The sequence below is a fragment of the Salvelinus namaycush genome, chromosome 7, assembly GCF_016432855.1.
Source record: "Salvelinus namaycush isolate Seneca chromosome 7, SaNama_1.0, whole genome shotgun sequence".
In the NCBI taxonomy this organism is placed as follows: Eukaryota; Metazoa; Chordata; class Actinopteri; order Salmoniformes; family Salmonidae; genus Salvelinus; species Salvelinus namaycush.
In genome coordinates this window covers 24,124,791-24,143,655 of record NC_052313.1, presented here as the reverse complement: position 1 = coordinate 24,143,655, position 18,865 = coordinate 24,124,791, and the positions used below count along the sequence as shown (strand labels likewise).

General features: G+C 43.5%; 1 protein-coding gene across 2 annotated transcripts; it reads left to right on the top strand.

Moving 5' to 3' along the window:
- Positions 1 to 1,022: 1,022 nt before the first annotated feature.
- Positions 1,023 to 18,494, top strand: pxdc1b (PX domain containing 1b). Of its 2 annotated transcripts, XM_038997789.1 has the most exons (6): positions 1,023 to 1,176; positions 1,669 to 1,947; positions 7,533 to 7,624; positions 7,810 to 7,927; positions 8,412 to 8,535; positions 17,166 to 18,494. In XM_038997789.1, the coding sequence occupies exons 2-6, from the start codon at positions 1,692 to 1,694 to the stop codon at positions 17,287 to 17,289; spliced, it is 714 nt and encodes a 237-aa protein (XP_038853717.1). In that variant the 5' UTR covers positions 1,023 to 1,176; positions 1,669 to 1,691; the 3' UTR covers positions 17,290 to 18,494. The 2 variants fall into 2 exon arrangements, with proteins under 2 accessions (XP_038853717.1, XP_038853716.1); XM_038997788.1 differs by lacking the exon at positions 1,023 to 1,176 and having other exon boundaries at positions 1,211 to 1,947.
- Positions 18,495 to 18,865: the final 371 nt, after the last annotated feature.

The window sequence follows — 18,865 nt, the reverse complement described above, 5'->3', positions numbered from 1 at the left end:
AATTGGTTGTTTCTTGTGCTGGTCTTTATTTTCTAAAAGGTTACGTGGTGGAGAAATGTGGCTGCAACACAAAAAAAGGATCTGAAGATAGTTAAGTAAAAGCTGAATGAAGACAAGGCCTCAAAGCGATAAACAAAAAAAGTGCAAATATGTAATTTAAAACTAATTCAATTGCATGTGTACATGTTTATTATTGATTGTTTGATTACTACAGTTAGAAACTTTAGGAAATAACATGTGCACTCGTCTAGGAGTGACACAGTAGGGAAACAATATGTCAATTGTGATTTTGAATAGGCAAACGTGTAATGTGTCCGTTTTCAATAGTAATTCAAAAGAGTTTATGTAGGAAATGAAAAAGGATAAGGAGCAATTCAGTAGGGATCAGTAGTGACACAACACTACACAGACAAATGGCAGTAGTAATTAAAGAGGGATTGAGTTGGCATACAGCAGTAATATGTAGGCATTGCGTGGTAATTCTACATTCAACATGTAGAAATTGTGTAGGTATGTGTAGGTTTTAAGTAGTAGATACCCAAAATCTCAGTAGTTACACAGTAGTCATTAAGGGAGAATTATGTAGCGATTTGAATAAGAAATATGTAGTGTTCACCAGTAGTGAAACGTCCCAATTTATCACTCATTACTACTGAAATTACTACACATCTCAACAGCAATCAAGTAGTAATACCAGTAGGTTTTGTGTAGATCTTGTGTAGTAGTGAGTAGAATTTCAGTCGTACTTTTTCATGAGGGTTATTACATCTACCCCTGAGTCCAGGTTGACATACTATAACTGCCGAACACAACTGTACATCAGAAAAAAAAGTAATGTAAGTTTTGAAGTAGCCTAGGCAGCTTACATGGACAATTCGGTCTCTCTTTGCGCAGTTACATTCCTTGCATAGTATCCACACTGTTGACAAGGAGGGAGGAAGAAGAGGGGAGGGAGAGAGGAGTCAACTTCTGCGAGGGGAGGAAACCGACGGATATTTTTCGCCTGAGCGACAAAAGCCGTCAACTCTGGAATCAGTGTGCAAGATGCACCCTCTAAAGGCAAACCTCGACAAACTTGTCAGGGGAGTAACGCCTTGAAGAACAGCACATCGAATTTGCAACTCTTTTGCATTCACTTCTACGCATGAAGTTCATCAGAAGACTCGTAGAAGAACAGTAAGACGATAAAAGAACAATATACTAACATCATTTTTGGGAAGGGCAACTAACTGTTCTAAGGCGTCATCATCTGTGACCCTGAACTTAAAGTGGACTAGTAAATAAATCATTGTAACTGAACAACAGCTAAGTAGCTATTTTCGAGTCCATTTGAATTCTGGGAGGATTATCAAGTAAAAACTCATTATTTTCTTACCCTGTGGTGACGAATGACTATGAAGGCGGTGACAGTGCCACGTTTAAGACTGCGTCTGTGATGGGCTGAGCAAGCGAAACTGAAGTCATTTTGTTGGTTTTCTACATTGTAACGGTTTTAGAGTTATGACGGAGGTTTTTGACGTGGTCTTGGCCACTATTCCTTATATTAGCATTTCCCCCCATATGCCTACAAGTTAATGATTTATTTGAAATAGTTATTTTACCCGGTTCATGGTGGGCAATGTTATTCCAAAGTCCATGACTTCACTCCAACGTCCCACTCCTTCTCAGAATGCTGGACTGACTGCTGAGGAATGGCATCGGCGATATTCGAGGGGACGTCTCTGGTCAACATGTTTGTCAAGGATTGCTGGGTGAACGGGATCCGTAGACTGATCATAAGTCAGCGAGGAGAGGAAGAAGAATTCTACGAGATCAGAACCGAGTGGTCAGACAGAAACGTTTTGTATTTGCACAGGAGTTATTCAGATTTTGGGAGATTGTTCAAAAGGCTGGTTGAATCATTCCCTGAGGACAGAAGAGCTCTATCCAAGTCCCCGCTTATAGAAGGTTGGTATAGTGTACCCCATGCCACTGGAAATTGGGTTTAATCAATTAATAAATTAAGTAATGAATTATATGGTCCTTTGAAGACAATAGCCACAATACAATTCAGATGTTTTTTCTACTAATTGGCCTTTTGACCAATCACATCAGCTCTTTTTCATAGCTGATGTGATTGGTCAAAAGACCAATTAGTAAAAAAAAAAGAAGATCAGCCAATGTTTTGAAGTGTTGAGAACTTTGTCATTAATTATTGTATTTAAATGGGCATTTTTGACAGGTGGGAATTATATGGGCACATTTGATATAGATCAGTTGATACAGTGGATAAATAAGGACTAATTGTTGTTTTCATGACCCAGGTAGACACTGTCCGTTTAATAATTGATTGGGTCCACTTTGGAGTGACACATAATACCAGACCTATCAAATAGCTGCTCTTTGGTCTACATGATTCCGGATACTGTTTTAGGTTCTCTGGGAACCCCCTAACATGATTGACTGGAACTTAAGTCAAGAGCAATAGGACTGATTTAACTGGCTATCACTAGGCTATCCTTTATCACTTATCAGCAGCACCTTTTTGGTTGTTTGGTTTTCAGAGCTGGAGGCTATGGGTTAGGTTTATAATAGCACAGGCTAACTGCCAAAATTAAAATCATATTGGAAAAGGTTAATGTGTGGATTTGTCAGTGAACATTTTGGATAAATCAGGAGGTGGCCTATCCATTGCATATTGGCTTTAATAATGTTGAGGTAACGCTGAAAGGCTCAGTTACTCCCCCTATCGAGTGTTTGTGGACCATTTCAATAATACATGACATGTTATCAAATGTTTAGGTTGTGATTTGGCTAATCTGCTGTATGTCCTGCGTGATTGAATTGTTGACCAGCTTGTTCTGCAATAGAAGCAGATCCTATCCCGTAGTAATGGGTAAAGATAAACAGAACCCTCAGACAGTTGGAAAGGATTGTGACACATGAAAGCCAAACACACGGCCCTGGGTTGTGTACCTCTTGCTGCCCTGTCTGTCACGATGGTGCCCTGACATTGCCCAGGCTGGGTGCTGTCTGGCAGGATGCCCAGCTCATGCCACGTCTATGCCCAGCTAGCACATAACATTCTGAGAACCATATGTTTCTTAGAGCTTGGTGAGAGCGTGGTTCTTCAGCATAACACTTTCTGCAGGTTTTCACATGGTTCTGTTTCAAGTCAATGTTCAGAGAATGTTAAGAAACAACGTTCTTCTGTGTGAATTTCAGTACCTCCGCATAACATTTTCTGCAGCTCTGTTGGCCACGCCCACTAATTGGCCACACCTGATCTTAATGAGTGCTTATTTCCTTTGAAATGAAGCAGAGCCTGTTTGAATAGACTAAAATGAACAGCTTCGTATGAGTAAAAAAAAACAAAAAAAACATGGCAGGCCAGCTCCATTCTGGTGGTGCAGTGGGCTAATTCCATGGATAGAGAACAGGATATCATATGTTTGAATCTCACTGATGCCATGCCACGATAAAAAAAAATATGTGTTTGCGTGATTAAAGCATAAGCAAATAAATGTTTATCTGCTTGGAGTTGAAAACAGTTATCCCAAACTAAGCTAGCAGTGTTATTAAAAGTCTTATTGAAACATTCAGTGAAAGGAACCTCCCTGCTATACCTACAAATGTACATTCCCAGAACAGGCCCCCAAAAATATTTTGTTCTCAGAACGTTTAAAAAAACGTTCAGTTTTGTCAGTCATGAACCTTATGGCTTCGTTCCCAGAACCAATGGGAAACCAAAAACGTATGTTCCCACAACTTCCAAGGAACCAAATGTGATAGCTGGGTGTTCACCCTGCACAGCCTCTCTGGTACTTCTATTTTGTCTGTGTCCGCTCAGCCTACAGCAAGTGGGTTTTGTAAACTGTCCCCCCACGCCAGCCTTTTTGTGGCGACTGGAAGGCTCTGCTTCCTTCCCATACACAGAAATAGCTGTCACTGCTGAGGATTGTCTCTTCTCCTTTCTCGGCTGTGTGTGATGCAAAACGACTAATTTTGCACTTCTTCTTTTCCTGGTGTCTCATCGTCCATTCTCATGTCTTGTTGTTTGAGATACGAATGGAGGGAGATGGGTATTGAAATAGGGACTTCATCCAAGTAGAGTTGAATCATGTCAGTGATGGATAGCTGGCCACAGATTAATCCCATTCCGTTTCCCCATGCCCTTCCTTTAATTTCCAACTCGGCTCGATATTTTATTTAGATCCGTCTTCTAATTGGCACTCAGATGAAAAGTGGACCTAGCTCGAGCTGTCCTTGCTTCCATACACTGTGTTCTTTATTCGCACTGTTTCTGGCCCTACTCTTGTTTCTGTGCTGTACCTAGGCAACAAGAGAGGCGTGCAGAACTTCTAGGGAACTTTCAGGCTGAGGTCATTGTGGTGAGAGGGTGATATACAGGCCTTGCTGAAGGAGTGGGCCTCCTATATTTAGGCTAACCCCTACTGTGGCCTGCTTAGGCCTTCATCATCAGTCACCTGACATGTGACCCTGGAGTGGGCATCACAGACAGGAAGTGATGTGCTGGTTCTGCTGGCATGAAAGCCAGTCACGAGGGCACCGCCCAAACATCTAGACATAACTGACTCAGACTGGTGACGGAGAGGACAGCCGAGAACTCTGTTTAAAGGCTTAACCTAAGACTTATGGAATTTGGTGCTCTGTATCTAATAATCAAACGGCAACACCTTATGGAACATACTCATCTAACCGGGGAGATGGTGGTTAGATAATGTTGCAGTACATGACACTACTAAAGGCTATAATGTTGTAGTATCATGCTGACATGGGCCGGTCTGATGTGCTGTAGGATGTTATTGTGAAATAGCTGTTGATAATGTCTTATAAATGTTGAAATATCATGTGTAAGGATGATGTGGAGGCTCATGCTTCCTGTCATGTTGTCTGTCCTCCTGCCATTGTTGATATGCAAATGGCAGCACAAACAGGTATCACATGAAGTAGTTTTAATTGTGTAGCTACACTTTTTCATGACATTGTAAGCCTGTTTAATTACGAAATCCATTACCATAAATGGTTGTAGCTACACTTAAAAAAACGAGAAAGTAATAATATGCTCGCGACAATGGGCAGGAAAACATAGATTTTTGTTGGTAAAGATACTAGCAGTATCTGTGCAGTGTTCCTCAGCCAACTAAATGTTGGCTATGAACTACTGTTGGCCTATTTCTTGGCTACAGGCAAATTCTTTGATGTGCACATGGGAACAGTTTGAATGGCCAGAATGCTGGTACAATTATTAGACCAATTTGGCCCCATACTTATAGTGTTACACAAGGAGAACAGAAAACACAAGTTTAGTGTTTCCCTCTTCAACGAGATTCCAGGAAGTGGAGACAGGAAATGGACTCTTCCACAGGAAGTGAGGACATGCACTCAGGGAGCCTGGTCGGAACAAACACAGCTGGTTTTAGTTTCAAAATATTTCATGGCTTATTTTCAGATGACCACCATTTCTATACATTTAGCTTCAACTTCGAAATATAATTAATTGAGAGAGGAATATGTTTAGTGGTTGTGTTCCATTTTAAATCTACAACTTTATTTTGGCTTTCCACGCCAGCGCTCATGTTGCTCACGTTTCCATATCAAAGGTGAAATCCTGTGGACAGATTTCCAAACATCTGTTTACATGGAAAACAGCAAGGCGGTTTCGAGTTGTCTGAGGACAGTTATCTTTATGTTTGTTGCATTTGGGCAACCGCCATGTGTGGCGTAGATTTGTTGCTTTTTCCTTGAGGCTATGCTCCCAGGGTTATTAGGCATGTCTTTCAAATGAAACATCCAATAAAGAAGAGAAGACCATATAATATTCAAAATGGCACACTAACTCTACCATGACATAACCAAGAATACTAATCATACGTCTAAGCCTATCATTTAAAAAAAACAATAAACCTCTTATTTGCAGACAAACAAGCACTTATTGGTCGTTATATCTTTTTTTTTATAGGCTCTTGCTGGTTTGGACAAACCGAGCTGTTTATATCTCTTAAAAAGAAGAATATGATCCTGGAACCCTGTGAGGTACAGCCCTGGGTGGGGGATTCTATGGGTGCCTCTCAAATGGCATCATATTCCCTATACAGTGTGCACTACTTGTTTTTTTTACCAAAAACAACCATTTCATGACCTAATCACTCCTCAAATCCTGGGGCATAATGTCATGACTATGGGCCATTAGAAATGAATGAGATTGTTACATCAGCAGAGCGCTGCCGCACATCCTCTTACGCAGCCCTCTATCTATCCTCTTACGCAGCCCTCTATCTATCCTCTTACGCAGCCCTCTATCTATCCTCTTACGCAGCCCTCTATCTATCCTCTTACGCAGCCCTCTATCTATCCTCTTACGCAGCCCTCTATCTATCCTCTTACGCAGCCCTCTATCTATCCGAAGGGAGCAGCTCTGTGGCTGCATCGTGCGTACTAGTCGCATCACCTCAGCAAGACCTCATCAGTAGTTTTCTGGAGGATCGTCATCATCAACCTCACTATCGTAGTCATCATGACTATGAATGGCCGTACATGATATTTTGGGACTAGTTGGAACTGGAAGGCAGAACTAATGAGTCATAGTCACTCGTTTTCACTCTGCAACATTGGATTGTAAAGGCTTAAGTACATATTCACCTCACCCTGTTTATTATAGGTCCAAACCAACTAAGCAGGCTACTTTCCACTCTTTTTTTGGACATGTTTTCAGATGTATCCCTTGTACATCTCATACTTTGCCAATATTAAAGTCCTCATTGCTAGTGCTTATTCCCGAAGTGAAACTTTCCACCCAGCTTCTAAATCCTCTCTTATACCTTGCATTGTTAATCCATGTGTCATGCTGCTGAGGTAGATAGGTGTGCTGTACGTCTATACTGCAGTTTCCCTATATTCTGCTGTTACCACTTACAGATTCTGTGCTGCCTATTACCTAGCATTTACTGAGCCATGTTGGCATTCTTGCTGGTTACCCTATTTGTGACACGTGCAGTTGCGTGCTCTTAAAACTATGTCCACTTAACTTAGAGGTCTATTTGTGTTTCTCTGCACTTGCCATGCCCAGAACAAATATCACAGGAGCATTGTGAATATAAAAGGTTCTCATTTAACTGATTGCCACCTTTTCAATTATATATTTTTTTGGCAACCTTTTTTACATGAGTAAAGTTGAATTGGGCCCTCCTCCCATTTAGCCTTTGTTGTGTGTCCTGTCCTGTGGATAGATAAGATGCTAGTTGACACGAAGGTCAAAGTAGCTGCCCTATTGTTATGGCGGATGCACAGATAGGATTTACCTCATGTTCTCTCAGTAGGAGAGTTATTTTGGTCTGAAAGCTCAGGCTGTCTCGAAATGATGGCGTGTGGTTTGTCTTGGGAATCAAATCGATTTTAAATGTGTACCTTGTTTGTTACCTGAGAATTTACTTGAGACCTAAGCTTTTCAGTTGTGAGATTAATACAATAAGTGGTAATAACCATGTAATAACCTTTGACTCTGCGTTATGTTTGTGTCATTTTGTGTTTAGGTCTGGTTAAGATTAAAGAGGCCAATGACATTGAGCTGAAACTAAATGAGGTGGAGAAGCTACTTAAGAATGCCATCAACATGCCATGGAAGGTGGGTCACTACTAGTCTAGTACTGCCCTCAGTACACATTTGGATTTGATTAACTTGTATGCAAACCTATTCATTTATACACCTTCCAACATACCACATTTGACTCAGATTAGTTATAATGCATTGTGTATGGTTCTCATAAATAGAACCCATGCTCATACTATCTGTACTGTCTGTCTCCACAGTATTCTAGGTCAGAGGTGGTGTTGACATTCTTTGAGCGATCACCGCTGGACCAAGTGCTGAAGAATGACAACGTCCACAAGATCCAGCCATGCTTCCAGAGTCCATACAAGATATCAGGTATTGATTCGTGGTGAAACACAGGGAAAACACTCCGCTTTCTTCCCAATATTAACTGGGGCTCCCGAGTGGCGCAGCGGTCTAAGGCACTGCATCTCAGTGCTAGAGGCATCACTACAGACCCTGGTTTGATTCCAGGCTGTATCACAACCGGCCATGACGGGTAGACTGTCGTTGTAAATAAGAATTGGTTCTTAACTGACTTGCCTAGTTAAATAAAATAAAAAACGGAGTAACTTTCCTTTTAACCACCCAAACAACCAATGCAATTCAACAACAACAGCATGCCCCACTTGACATCCGAACCAGGAAACCTCTGAGTAATGGTTAATATAGGATAAGATAAGCTGGAATTGTATTGTCTGTTTTCACAGAAATGTGCCTTACTTTATAAAGAATTCCTTACAGGACATATAAACAACAGACAAAACATGGGGTAGACTGTTCATGTCCTAAACTGTAGAATGTGTTCTGTGCCCTACAGAGATCATGCGTTCCAATGGCTTCTGTCTGGCCAACACTGAGACAATCGTGTTTGATGAGAGTCTGCCACAGGACGAAGAGAGACCCTCATCCACTGACTCTGCTGCTGGCTCTGCAGAACACCTGTAAGTAACACGTGACTTTACGACTTCTTTTACCTGTTAGATTCACCTTACCAGTCAGTATCAATGTCATTGTGTATTGAGACAAATGGGCATTTCTTCAACCTCATAACAGAGGTGAAATTGTGTGTGCGGTAGTTATTTTTATATTTCTAAACAAATGTTGTAACTCCCTGCACCACAAAACCAGAGATGCATGGCAGTATCACACGTTAAGCCCATTTTCTTCTTCAACCTCAGTCATTCTGGTTTTCTCCTGAATTTAGGCCTATTTTATTATACAAACATGATATATCCTGTTACTTTTCGTACAGTTCACATTCTCTTTACTACACACACACCTACAGGGACCTTTTAGGATCACAAGTGTTTGTGTGTGCCCTTTTGAGTATGTGAGTACCATGCATTCCTTGAATTTCAAAGCGGTTCCAGGGTCCCCCTCAGGAAATGTCTCAGTGCACCTCTTCCTTCCCTGGGTGGGGTGTGAGGAGGGAAGCTAGGGAGGGGCCTTTACTCAGTCTCCACAACAAAATACTTTTCACCAAATATTACAATGCGGAAATGTCATATTGCTCAAGTGATACCAAGATGGCGTAGCAGTCAGACTTCTGTTGTCTTGTCCCATATATATATACACTGCTCAAAAAAATAAAGGGAACACTTAAACAACACAATGTAACTCCAAGTCAATCACACTTCTGTGAAATCAAACTGTCCACTTAGGAAGCAACACTGATTGACAATAAATTTCACATGCTGTTGTGCAAATGGAATAGACAAAAGGTGGAAATTATAGGCAATTAGCAAGACACCCCCAAAAAAGAAGTGATTCTGCAGGTGGTGACCACAGACCACTTCTCAGTTCCTATGCTTCCTGGCTGATGTTTTGGTCACTTTTGAATGCTGGCGGTGCTCTCACTCTAGTGGTAGCATGAGACGGAGTCTACAACCCACACAAGTGGCTCAGGTAGTGCAGTTCATCCAGGATGGCACATCAATGCGAGCTGTGGCAAAAAGGTTTGCTGTGTCTGTCAGCGTAGTGTCCAGAGCATGGAGGCGCTACCAGGAGACAGGCCAGTACATCAGGAGACGTGGAGGAGGCCGTAGGAGGGCAACAACCCAGCAGCAGGACCGCTACCTCCGCCTTTGTGCAAGGAGGTGCACTGCCAGAGCCCTGCAAAATGACCTCCAGCAGGCCACAAATGTGCATGTGTCAGCATATGGTCTCACAAGGGGTCTGATGATCTCATCTCGGTACCTATTGGCAGTCAGGCTACCTCTGGCGAGCACATGGAAGGCTGTGCGGCCCCACAAAGAAATGCCACCCCACACCATGACTGACCCATCGCCAAACCGGTCATGCTGGAGGATGTTGCAGGCAGCAGAACGTTCTCCACGGCGTCTCCAGACTCTGTCACATGTGCTCATGTGCTCAGTGTGAACCTGCTTTCATCTGTGAAGAGCACAGGGCGCCAGTGGCGAATTTGCCAATCTTGGTGTTCTCTGGCAAATGCCAAACGTCCTGCACGGTGTTGGGCTGTAAGCACAACCCCCACCTGTGGACGTCGGGCCCTCATACCACCCTCATGGAGTCTGTTTCTGACCGTTTGAGCAGACACATGCACATGTGGCCTGCTGGAGGTCATTTTGCAGGGCGCTGGCAGTGCACCTCCTTGCACAAAGGCGGAGGTAGCGGTCCTGCTGCTGGGTTGTTGCCCTCTTACGGCCTCCTCCACGTCTCCTGATGTACTGGCCTGTCTCCTGGTAGCGCCTCCATGCTCTGGACACTACGCTGACAGACACAGCAAACCTTTTTGCCACAGCTCGCATTGATGTGCCATCCTGGATGAACTGCACTACCTGAGCCACTTGTGTGGGTTGTAGACTCCGTCTCATGCTACCACTAGAGTGAGAGCGCCGCCAGCATTCAAAGTGACCAAAACATCAGCCAGGAAGCATAGGAACTGAGAAGTGGTCTGTGATCACCACCTGCAGAATCACTCCTTTTTTGGGGGTGTCTTGCTAATTGCCTATAATTTCCACCTTTTGTCTATTCCATTTGCACAACAGCATGTGAAATTTATTGTCAATCAGTGTTGCTTCCTAAGTGGACAGTTTGAATTCACAGAAGTGTGATTGACTTGGAGTTACATTGTGTTGTTTAAGTGTTCCCTTTATTTTTTTGAGCAGTGTATAATGAAGAAAAAGATATATACATGGGATGGGACAAGACAACAGAAGTCTGACTGCTACGCCATCTTGGTATCACTTGAGCAATATGACATTTATATAGTTAAAGTCGGAAGTTTACATAAACTTAAGTTGGAGTCATTAAAACTCGTTTTTAAACCACTACACAAACTTCTTGTTAACAAACTGTTTTGGAAAGTAGGTTAGGACATTTTTCCAACAATTTTTACAGACAGATTATTTCACTGTATCACAATTCCAGTGGGTCAGAAGTTTACATACACTGAGTTGACTGTGCCTTTAAACAGCTTGGAAAATTCCAGAAAATTGTCATGGCTTTAGAAGCTTCTGTTAGGATAATTGACATAATTTGAGTCAATTGGAGGTGTACCTGTGGATTTATTTCAAGGCCTACCTTCAAGCTCAATGCCTCTTTGCTTGACATCATGGGAAAATTAAAAAAAAAATCAGCCAAGATCTCAGAAAAAAACATTGTAGACCTCCACAAGTCTGGTTCATCCTTGGGAGCAATCTCCAAATGTCTGAAGGTACCACATTCATCTGTACAAACAATAGTACGCAAGTATAAACACCATGGGACCACGCAACCGTGATACCGCTCAGGAAGGAGACGCGTTCTGTCTCCTAGAGATGAACGTACTTTGGTGCGAAAAGTGCAAATCAATCCCAGAACAGGAAAGGACCTTGTGAAGATGCTGGGGGAACAGGTACAAAGTATCTATATCCACAGTAAAACAATTCCTATATTGACATAACCTGAAAGACCGCTCAGCAAGGAAGAAGCCACTGCTCCAAAACCGCCATAAAAAAGCCAGACTACGGTTTGCAGCTGCACATGGGGACAAAGATCATACTTTTTGGAGAAATGTCCTCTGGTCTGATGAAACAAAAAATAGAACTGTTTGGCCATAATGACCATCATTATGTTTGGAGGAAAAAGGGGGATGCTTGCAAGCCGAAGAACACCATGCCAACCGTGAAGCACGGGGGTGGCAGCATCATATTGTGGGGGTGCTTTGCTGCAGGAGGGACTGGTGCAGTTCATAAAATACATGGCATCATGAGGTGGGAAAAGTATGTGGATATATTGAAGCAACATATCAAGACAGTCAGGAAGTTAAAACTTGGTCGCAAATGGGTCTTCCAAATAGACAATGACCCCAAGCATACTTCCAAAGTTGTGGCAAAATGGCTTAAGGACAACAAAGTCAAGGTATTGGAGGGGCCATCACAAAGCCCTGACCTCATCCTATAGAAAATGTGTGAGTAAGGAGGCCTAAAAACCTGACTGTTACACCAGCTCTGTCAGGAGAAATGGGCCAAAATTCACCCAACGTATTGTGGGAAGCTTGTGGAAGGCTACCCGAAACGTTTGACCCAAGTTAAACAATTTAAAGGCATTGCTACCGAATACTAATTGAGTGACTGTAAACTTCTGACCCACTGGGAATGTGATGAAATAAAAGCTGAAATAAATAATTCTCTCTACTATGATTCTGACATTTTCACATTCTTAAAATAAAGTGGTGATCCTAGCTGACCTAAGACAGGGGATTTTTACATGGATTAAATGTCAGGAATTGTGAAAAACTTAGTTTAAATGTATTTGGCTAAGGTGTATGTAAACTTCCGACTTTAACTGAACCTTCTCACTTGGATCATCATAGCTAGCTAGCTGCAATCCGAGTGACTACTTCTGGCTAACGTCTCTGTCCCAAAGCAAGCACTAATTAGCCTGGAGCTAGCCCATGCTAGGCCAATCTCCCGGCTAGCTGAAGAGGTCCATCAGTCACTCCTGGACCCCCTTTACTGCTGGTATGGGGTACGGAACCCCACCGATTCTTCACGACTGGATTACCGACGTAATCTGCTCAAGGGGGTTACTCAACTGGCTCCTATGTCGTGACGTCCCCTGAATGCCCATCTGCTAGCCGCGGCCCGCTAGCTCCCACTAGCTGTCTAGACCATATCGGATTGTTAGCTAATAGGTCCATCGGCCAATTTCTCGTACCACTATTCCTATTTTGCCAATCGGCCTGGGCCCCTTTTACCACACGAAGCCCTGCTTATCCATCACGACTGGACTACCGACGTAATCTGCCCGAGGGTCTTTTTTCCAACAGGCCCCTTCGTCGCGACGTCCCCTGAATGCCCATTTTCTAGCCTGCAAGCCGTGGCCCGCTAGCTGTCTAGAGCATATTGGACTGTTAGCTGAATAGATCCATTTGCCAATTGGACTGGACCCCTCTGCTACACGGAACCCTACTAATCCATCATGACTGATCTATCGACGAAACCGCACGAGGAGGCTAAAACAGACTTTCCTCCATCGCGACGTCCCTCTAAGACCCTTTTGCTAGCCCCGGCCTGCTAGCAGTCTGAATCGCCGTGTCTCCAGCCAGCCCAACCATTCACTGGACCCTTAAGATCACTCGGCTACGCATGAATCTCCCTAATGTCAAATTGCCTTGTCCATCACTGTTCTGGTTAGTGATTATTGTTTTATTTCACTGTAGAGCCTCTAGCCCTGCTCAATATGCCTTAACCAACCATTTAGTTCCATCTCCCACATATGCGATGACATCACCTGGTTTAAATGTTTCTAGAGACAATATCTGTCTCATCACTCAATGCCTAGGTTTACCTCCAATGTACTCATATCCTACCATACCTTTGTCTGTACATTATGCCTTGAATCTATTATATCGAGCCCAGAAACCTGCTCCTTTTACTCTGTTCCGAACGTACTAGACGACCAGTTCTTATAGCCTTTAGCCGTACCCTTATCCTACTCCTCCTTTGGTGATGTAGAGGTTAATCCAGGACCTGCAGTGCCTAGCTCCACTCCTATTCCCCAGGTGATCTCATTTGTTGACTTCTGTAACCTTAAAAGCCTTGGTTTCATGCATGTTAACATTAGAAGCCTCCTCCCTAAGTTTGTTTTATTCACTGCTTTAGCACACTCTGCCAACCCGGATGTCTTAGCCATGTCTGAATCCTGGCTTAGGAAGACCACCAAAACCCCTAAAATTTCCATCCCAAACTATAACATTTTCCGCCAAGATAGAACTGCCAAAGTGGGCGGAGTTGCAATCTACTGCAGAGATAGCCTGCAGAGTTCTGTCTTATTATCCAGGTCTGTACCCAAACAATTCGAGCTTCTACTTTTAAAAATCCACCTTTCCAGAAACAAGTCTCTCACCCTTGCCGCTTGCTATAGACCACCCTCTGCCCCCAGCTGTGACCTGGACACCATATGTGAATTGATTGCCCCAATCTATCTTCAGAGCTCGTGCTGCTAGGTGACCTAAACTGGGACATGCTTAACACCCAGGCCATCCTACAATCTAAGCTTGATGCCCTCAATCTCACACAAATTATCAATGAACCTACCAGGTACAACCCCAAATCTGTAAACATGGGCACCCTCATAGATCTCATCCTAACCAACCTGCCCTCCAAATACACCTCTGCTGTTTTCAACCAAGATCTCAGCGATTACTGCCTCATTGCCTGCATCCGTAATGGGTCTGTGGTCAAGCGACCACCTCTCCTCACTGTCAAACGCTCCCTAAAACACTTCAGCGAGCAGGCCTTTCTAATCGACCTGGCCGGGGTATCCTGGAATGATACTGACCTCATCCCGTCAGTAAAGGATGCCTGGTTATTCTTTAAAAGTGCCTTCCTCACCATCTTAAATTAGCATGCCCCATTATTTATTTTTTTAAACCAGGAACAGATATAGCCCTTGGTTCACTCCAGACCCGACTGCCCTTGACCAGCACAAAAACATCCTGTGGCGTACTGCATTAGCATCGAATAGCCCCCGTGATATGCAACTTTTCAGGGAAGTTAGGAACCAATATACACAGGCAGTTAGGAAAGCTAAGGCTAGCTTTTTCAAACAGAAATTTGCATCCTGTAGCACAAACTCAAAAAAGTTCTGGGACACAAGTCCATGGAGAATAAGAACACCTCCTCCCAGCTGCCCATTGCACTGAGGCTAGGAAACACTGTCACCACCGATAAATCCACTAGAATTGATAATTTCAAGAAGTATTTTTCTACGGCTGGCTATGCTTTCCACCTGGCTACCCCTACCACGGTCAACTGCCCGGCACCCCCCACAGCAACTCTCCCAAGCCTCCCCCATTTCTCCTTCACCCAAATCCAGATAGCTGATGTTATGAAAGAGCTGCAAAATCTGGACCCCTACAAATCAGCCAGGCTAGACAATCTGGACCCTCTCTTTCTAAAATGATCTGCCGAAATTGTTGCTATTACTAGCCTGTTCAACCTCTTTCGTATCGTCTGAGATTCCCAAAGATTGGAAAGCTGTCGTGATCATCTCCCTCTTCAAAGGGAGAGACACTCTAGACCCAAACTGCTACAGACCTATATCTACCCTACCCTGCCTTTCTAAGGTCTTCGAAAGCAAAGTTAACAGATTACCGACCATTTCGAATCCCACCGTACCTTCTCCGCTATGCAATCTGGTTTCAGAGCTGGTCATGGGTCCACCTCAGCCACGCGCAAGGTCCTAAACGATATCATAACCGCCATCGATAAGAGACATTACTGTGCAGCCGTATTCATCGACCTGGCCAAGGCTTTCGACTCTGTCAATCACCACATTCTTATCGGCAGACTCAACAACCTTGGTTTCTCAAATGACTGCCTCGCCTGGTTCACCAACTACTTCTCTGATATAGTTCAGTGTGTCAAATCAGAGGGCCTGTTGTCTGGACCTCTGGCAGTCTCTATGGGGGTGCCACAGGGTTCAATTCTCGGGCCGACTCTTTTCTCTGTATATATCAATGATGTCGTTCTTGCTGCTGGTGATTCTCTGATCCACCTCTACGCAGACAAGACCATTCTGTATACTTCTGGCCCTTCTTTGGACACTGTGTTAACAAACCTCTAGACGAGCTTCAATGCCATACAGCTCTCCTTCCGTTGCCTCCAACTGCTCTTAAAATGCAAGTAAAACTAAATGCATGCTCTTCAACTGATCGCTGCCCGCACCTGCCCGCTCGTTCAGCATCACTACTCTGGGCGGTTCTGACTTAGAATATGTGGACAATTACAAATACCTAGGTATCTGGTTAGACTGTAAACTCTCCTTCCAGACTCACATTAAGCATCTCCAATCCAAAATTAAATCTAGAATCGGCTTCCTATTTTGCAACAAAGCATCCTTCACTCATGCTGCCAAAGATGCCCTTGTAAAATTGACCATCCCACCGATCCTTGACTTCGACGATATAATTTACAAAATAGCCTCCAACACTCTACTCAACAAATTGGATGCAGTCTATCACAGTGCCATCCGTTTTGTCACCAAAGCCCCATATACTACCCACCATTGCGACCTGTACGCTCTCGTTGGCTGGCCCTCGCTTCATACTCCTCGCCAAACCCACTGGCTTCAGGTCATCTACCAGTCACTGCTAGGTAAAGCCCCGCCTTATCTCAGCTCACTGGTCACCATAGCAACACCCACACGTAGCACGCGCTCCAGCAGGTATATTTCACTCGTCATCCCCAAAGCCAACGCTTCCTTTGGCCGCCTTTCCTTCCAATTCTCTGCTGCCAATGACTGGAACAAATTGCAAAAATCACTGAAGCTGGAGTCTTATATCTCCCTCTCTAAGTTTAAGCATCAGCTGTCAGAGCAGCTTACCGATCACTGTACCTGTATACAGCCAATCTGTAAATAGCACACCCAATTACCTCATCCCCATATTGTTACTTATCCTCTTGCACTTTTGTACCCCAGTATCTCTATTCTCTACTTGCACATCTGTCATTCCAGTGTTAATGCTAAATTGTAATTATTTCGCCTCCATGGCCTATTTATTGCCTTACCTCCCTACATTTGCACACACTGTACATTGATTTTTCTATTGTGTTATTGACTGTACGTTTGTTTGTGTAACTGTGTTTTGTCGGACTGCTTTGCTTTATCTTGGCCAGGTGCAGTTGTAAATGAGAACTTGTTCTCAACTGGCCTACCTGGTTAAATAAAGGTGAAATTTAAAAGGGAAAAAAGTGAATGTTACACAAGTGCATGATCATATCATACAAGACAATCTTACCTATAGTTAGAATTCATCACAGCAGTGGGATGGTGATGCTATTGTAAATAAAGGAATGTAGGCAAGATTGGAAGATCATTTCATGATGTTGTATAGTGCTTTGCTGTTTGGATTCAGTATATTGAACACATGTTTTAGTAAATTTAGTGTCTTAGTATGGGTTGACCACTTGGTCCATTCCTACTGGGCACAGACGTCAATTCAACATCTATTCCACATTGATTTAACGTAATTGAATTCATAGGACGTGGAAACAACTATGATTCAACCAGTGTGTGCCCAGTGAGTTGAGTGATACCCATGTCTGGCGTTTTCCTCTCTTAGGTACGAGGATGGCAGGGAGTTCCTGACGGTGGAACCAGACATCAGTGACGATGACTCAGATGCCTACGTCACAAACCTGTCTTACTACCATCTGGTCCCCTTTGAGACGGACATCCTGGAATGAGGAGCCAAAATGGCTGACGGTTAGCATCACTGCCTGCTCAGATGCTGTCAGAAACCAAACCATGTCATGTGACCTAGCTGTGGACAGCTCTGTCCAGCATGTTGGCCACAAATGTTTCAGTAGCTGCACAACTGCACCTATTAACTTTGCTACTGCTGCTTATAGGCCAACGTTTGTCATGGCAGCTTTGTCTCTGTCGAATCGGAGAGCAGATCCTGGGGTTCAGCGGCTGTATGGACAGACACACAGACTGTAGTGTTACTCACAGAAAGATTGTATAGAGAGAGATTTAATATCACTGGCTTACAAAGTCCAATGTCTGTGATATCACCAGTGTGCCTCATCCTCAAGTTGATGTCTCAAGATGGGGTTATAAGGACATTGCCCATTTCTTGCTCATCAAACTGCTTCCTGTGTCCTCTCTCCTCTACAATTGTGCATTATAGTTTTCTGTGGGATTGAACTTGGTGTACTTCATAGAACTGTGTTCAGTATCAGCCTTAAACTGCAGTGTTGTCATTACAACCAGTATTATGAAAGATTGCTGTTTTATGTGGAGTGATAGCTTGACTTTTCTAATTGGGATTGAATGGGAAATTAACTTTTTTTGGTTCAATGTGACTTTTCCTCACCAAACCTATTGTTAGGACGACAGGTTAGGGATGTTATTGTGTTCAAAACAAAAAATCAGAACGCTACATCACTGTATGAATGACAGTACCAGATTGGTTTGAGTAGCAAAAATGTAACAGTTGAGTAATCTTCATCTAGGGGATTGTTATCATGTGCATAGTGAGTGTTTTGCTGGTTCAAGCAAGGCCATGTCAGACCCTGTATTATGCTTTATAGGCTACTGTAATTCCACAACTCAGTCCAACAGCTGACTATAGTCTCTGTGTGGGAGTCGGCAGCGCAGCCAGCCACTGGAGGAACAAATCTTCTCTGTTTCTAAAGAAAACAAATGACAATGTTGTGTGGAAAACCACTAAGGGAATTTAGGCCAACACTGGATTTTTCTCTTCCTGTTCGGCAAATAAACATCAGTTTAACCACAGCCACAACACGATTTCCCCCAATATCACTAAATAAGACATCATTTGACACCAAACATGTGGGAATGGCACATTTGAAAATATGGCATGCCCCAACATTGTTTCTGTCCACATTTCAAGTCAAATTAAAGATTAAAAAAACAAAATAATTGACTCAGCATTTGTTTCCATTGAAGGTTTTCCAGCTGTCTGCACATTCAGCAGTCCTGTAGATGTAGTGGTAACTTGTTTGGTCGCTCACACGTGTCCCTGTCTCCCTACAGAAGTGAGTCTAGTTTTTCTCTGTATGTGTGAAGCTGCAGCAGCATTGAGCCCTCTGGCTACTGGGTATGTAGCTACGTAGCTAGCTAGCTGTCTGTCTTCCTCTGCTCTGTATTGTTCTGTAGCCACAGGGGTTTGCCCTCCCCTGAATCCACAGGCGCTGAACATTCTGAAACTTGGCACATGGGGCCTTTACCCGACCCTAAACTCCCCTCCCCTAGTTAGCAACACAGTCATGCCCATTGCTCAGCCCGTGAGAAAAC

What these genes read in the sequence shown, in the direction of transcription:
- pxdc1b (XM_038997789.1), top strand. Translation starts at nt 1,692, where the DNA reads ATGGCATCGGCGATATTCGAGGGGACGTCTCTGGTCAACATGTTTGTC. An exon ending in CAAGTCCCCGCTTATAGAAG is followed by an intron (nt 1,948 to 7,532) that starts GTTGGTATAGTG and finishes TTTTGTGTTTAG; the next exon opens with GTCTGGTTAAGATTAAAGAG. An exon ending in CCATCAACATGCCATGGAAG is followed by an intron (nt 7,625 to 7,809) that starts GTGGGTCACTAC and finishes CTGTCTCCACAG; the next exon opens with TATTCTAGGTCAGAGGTGGT.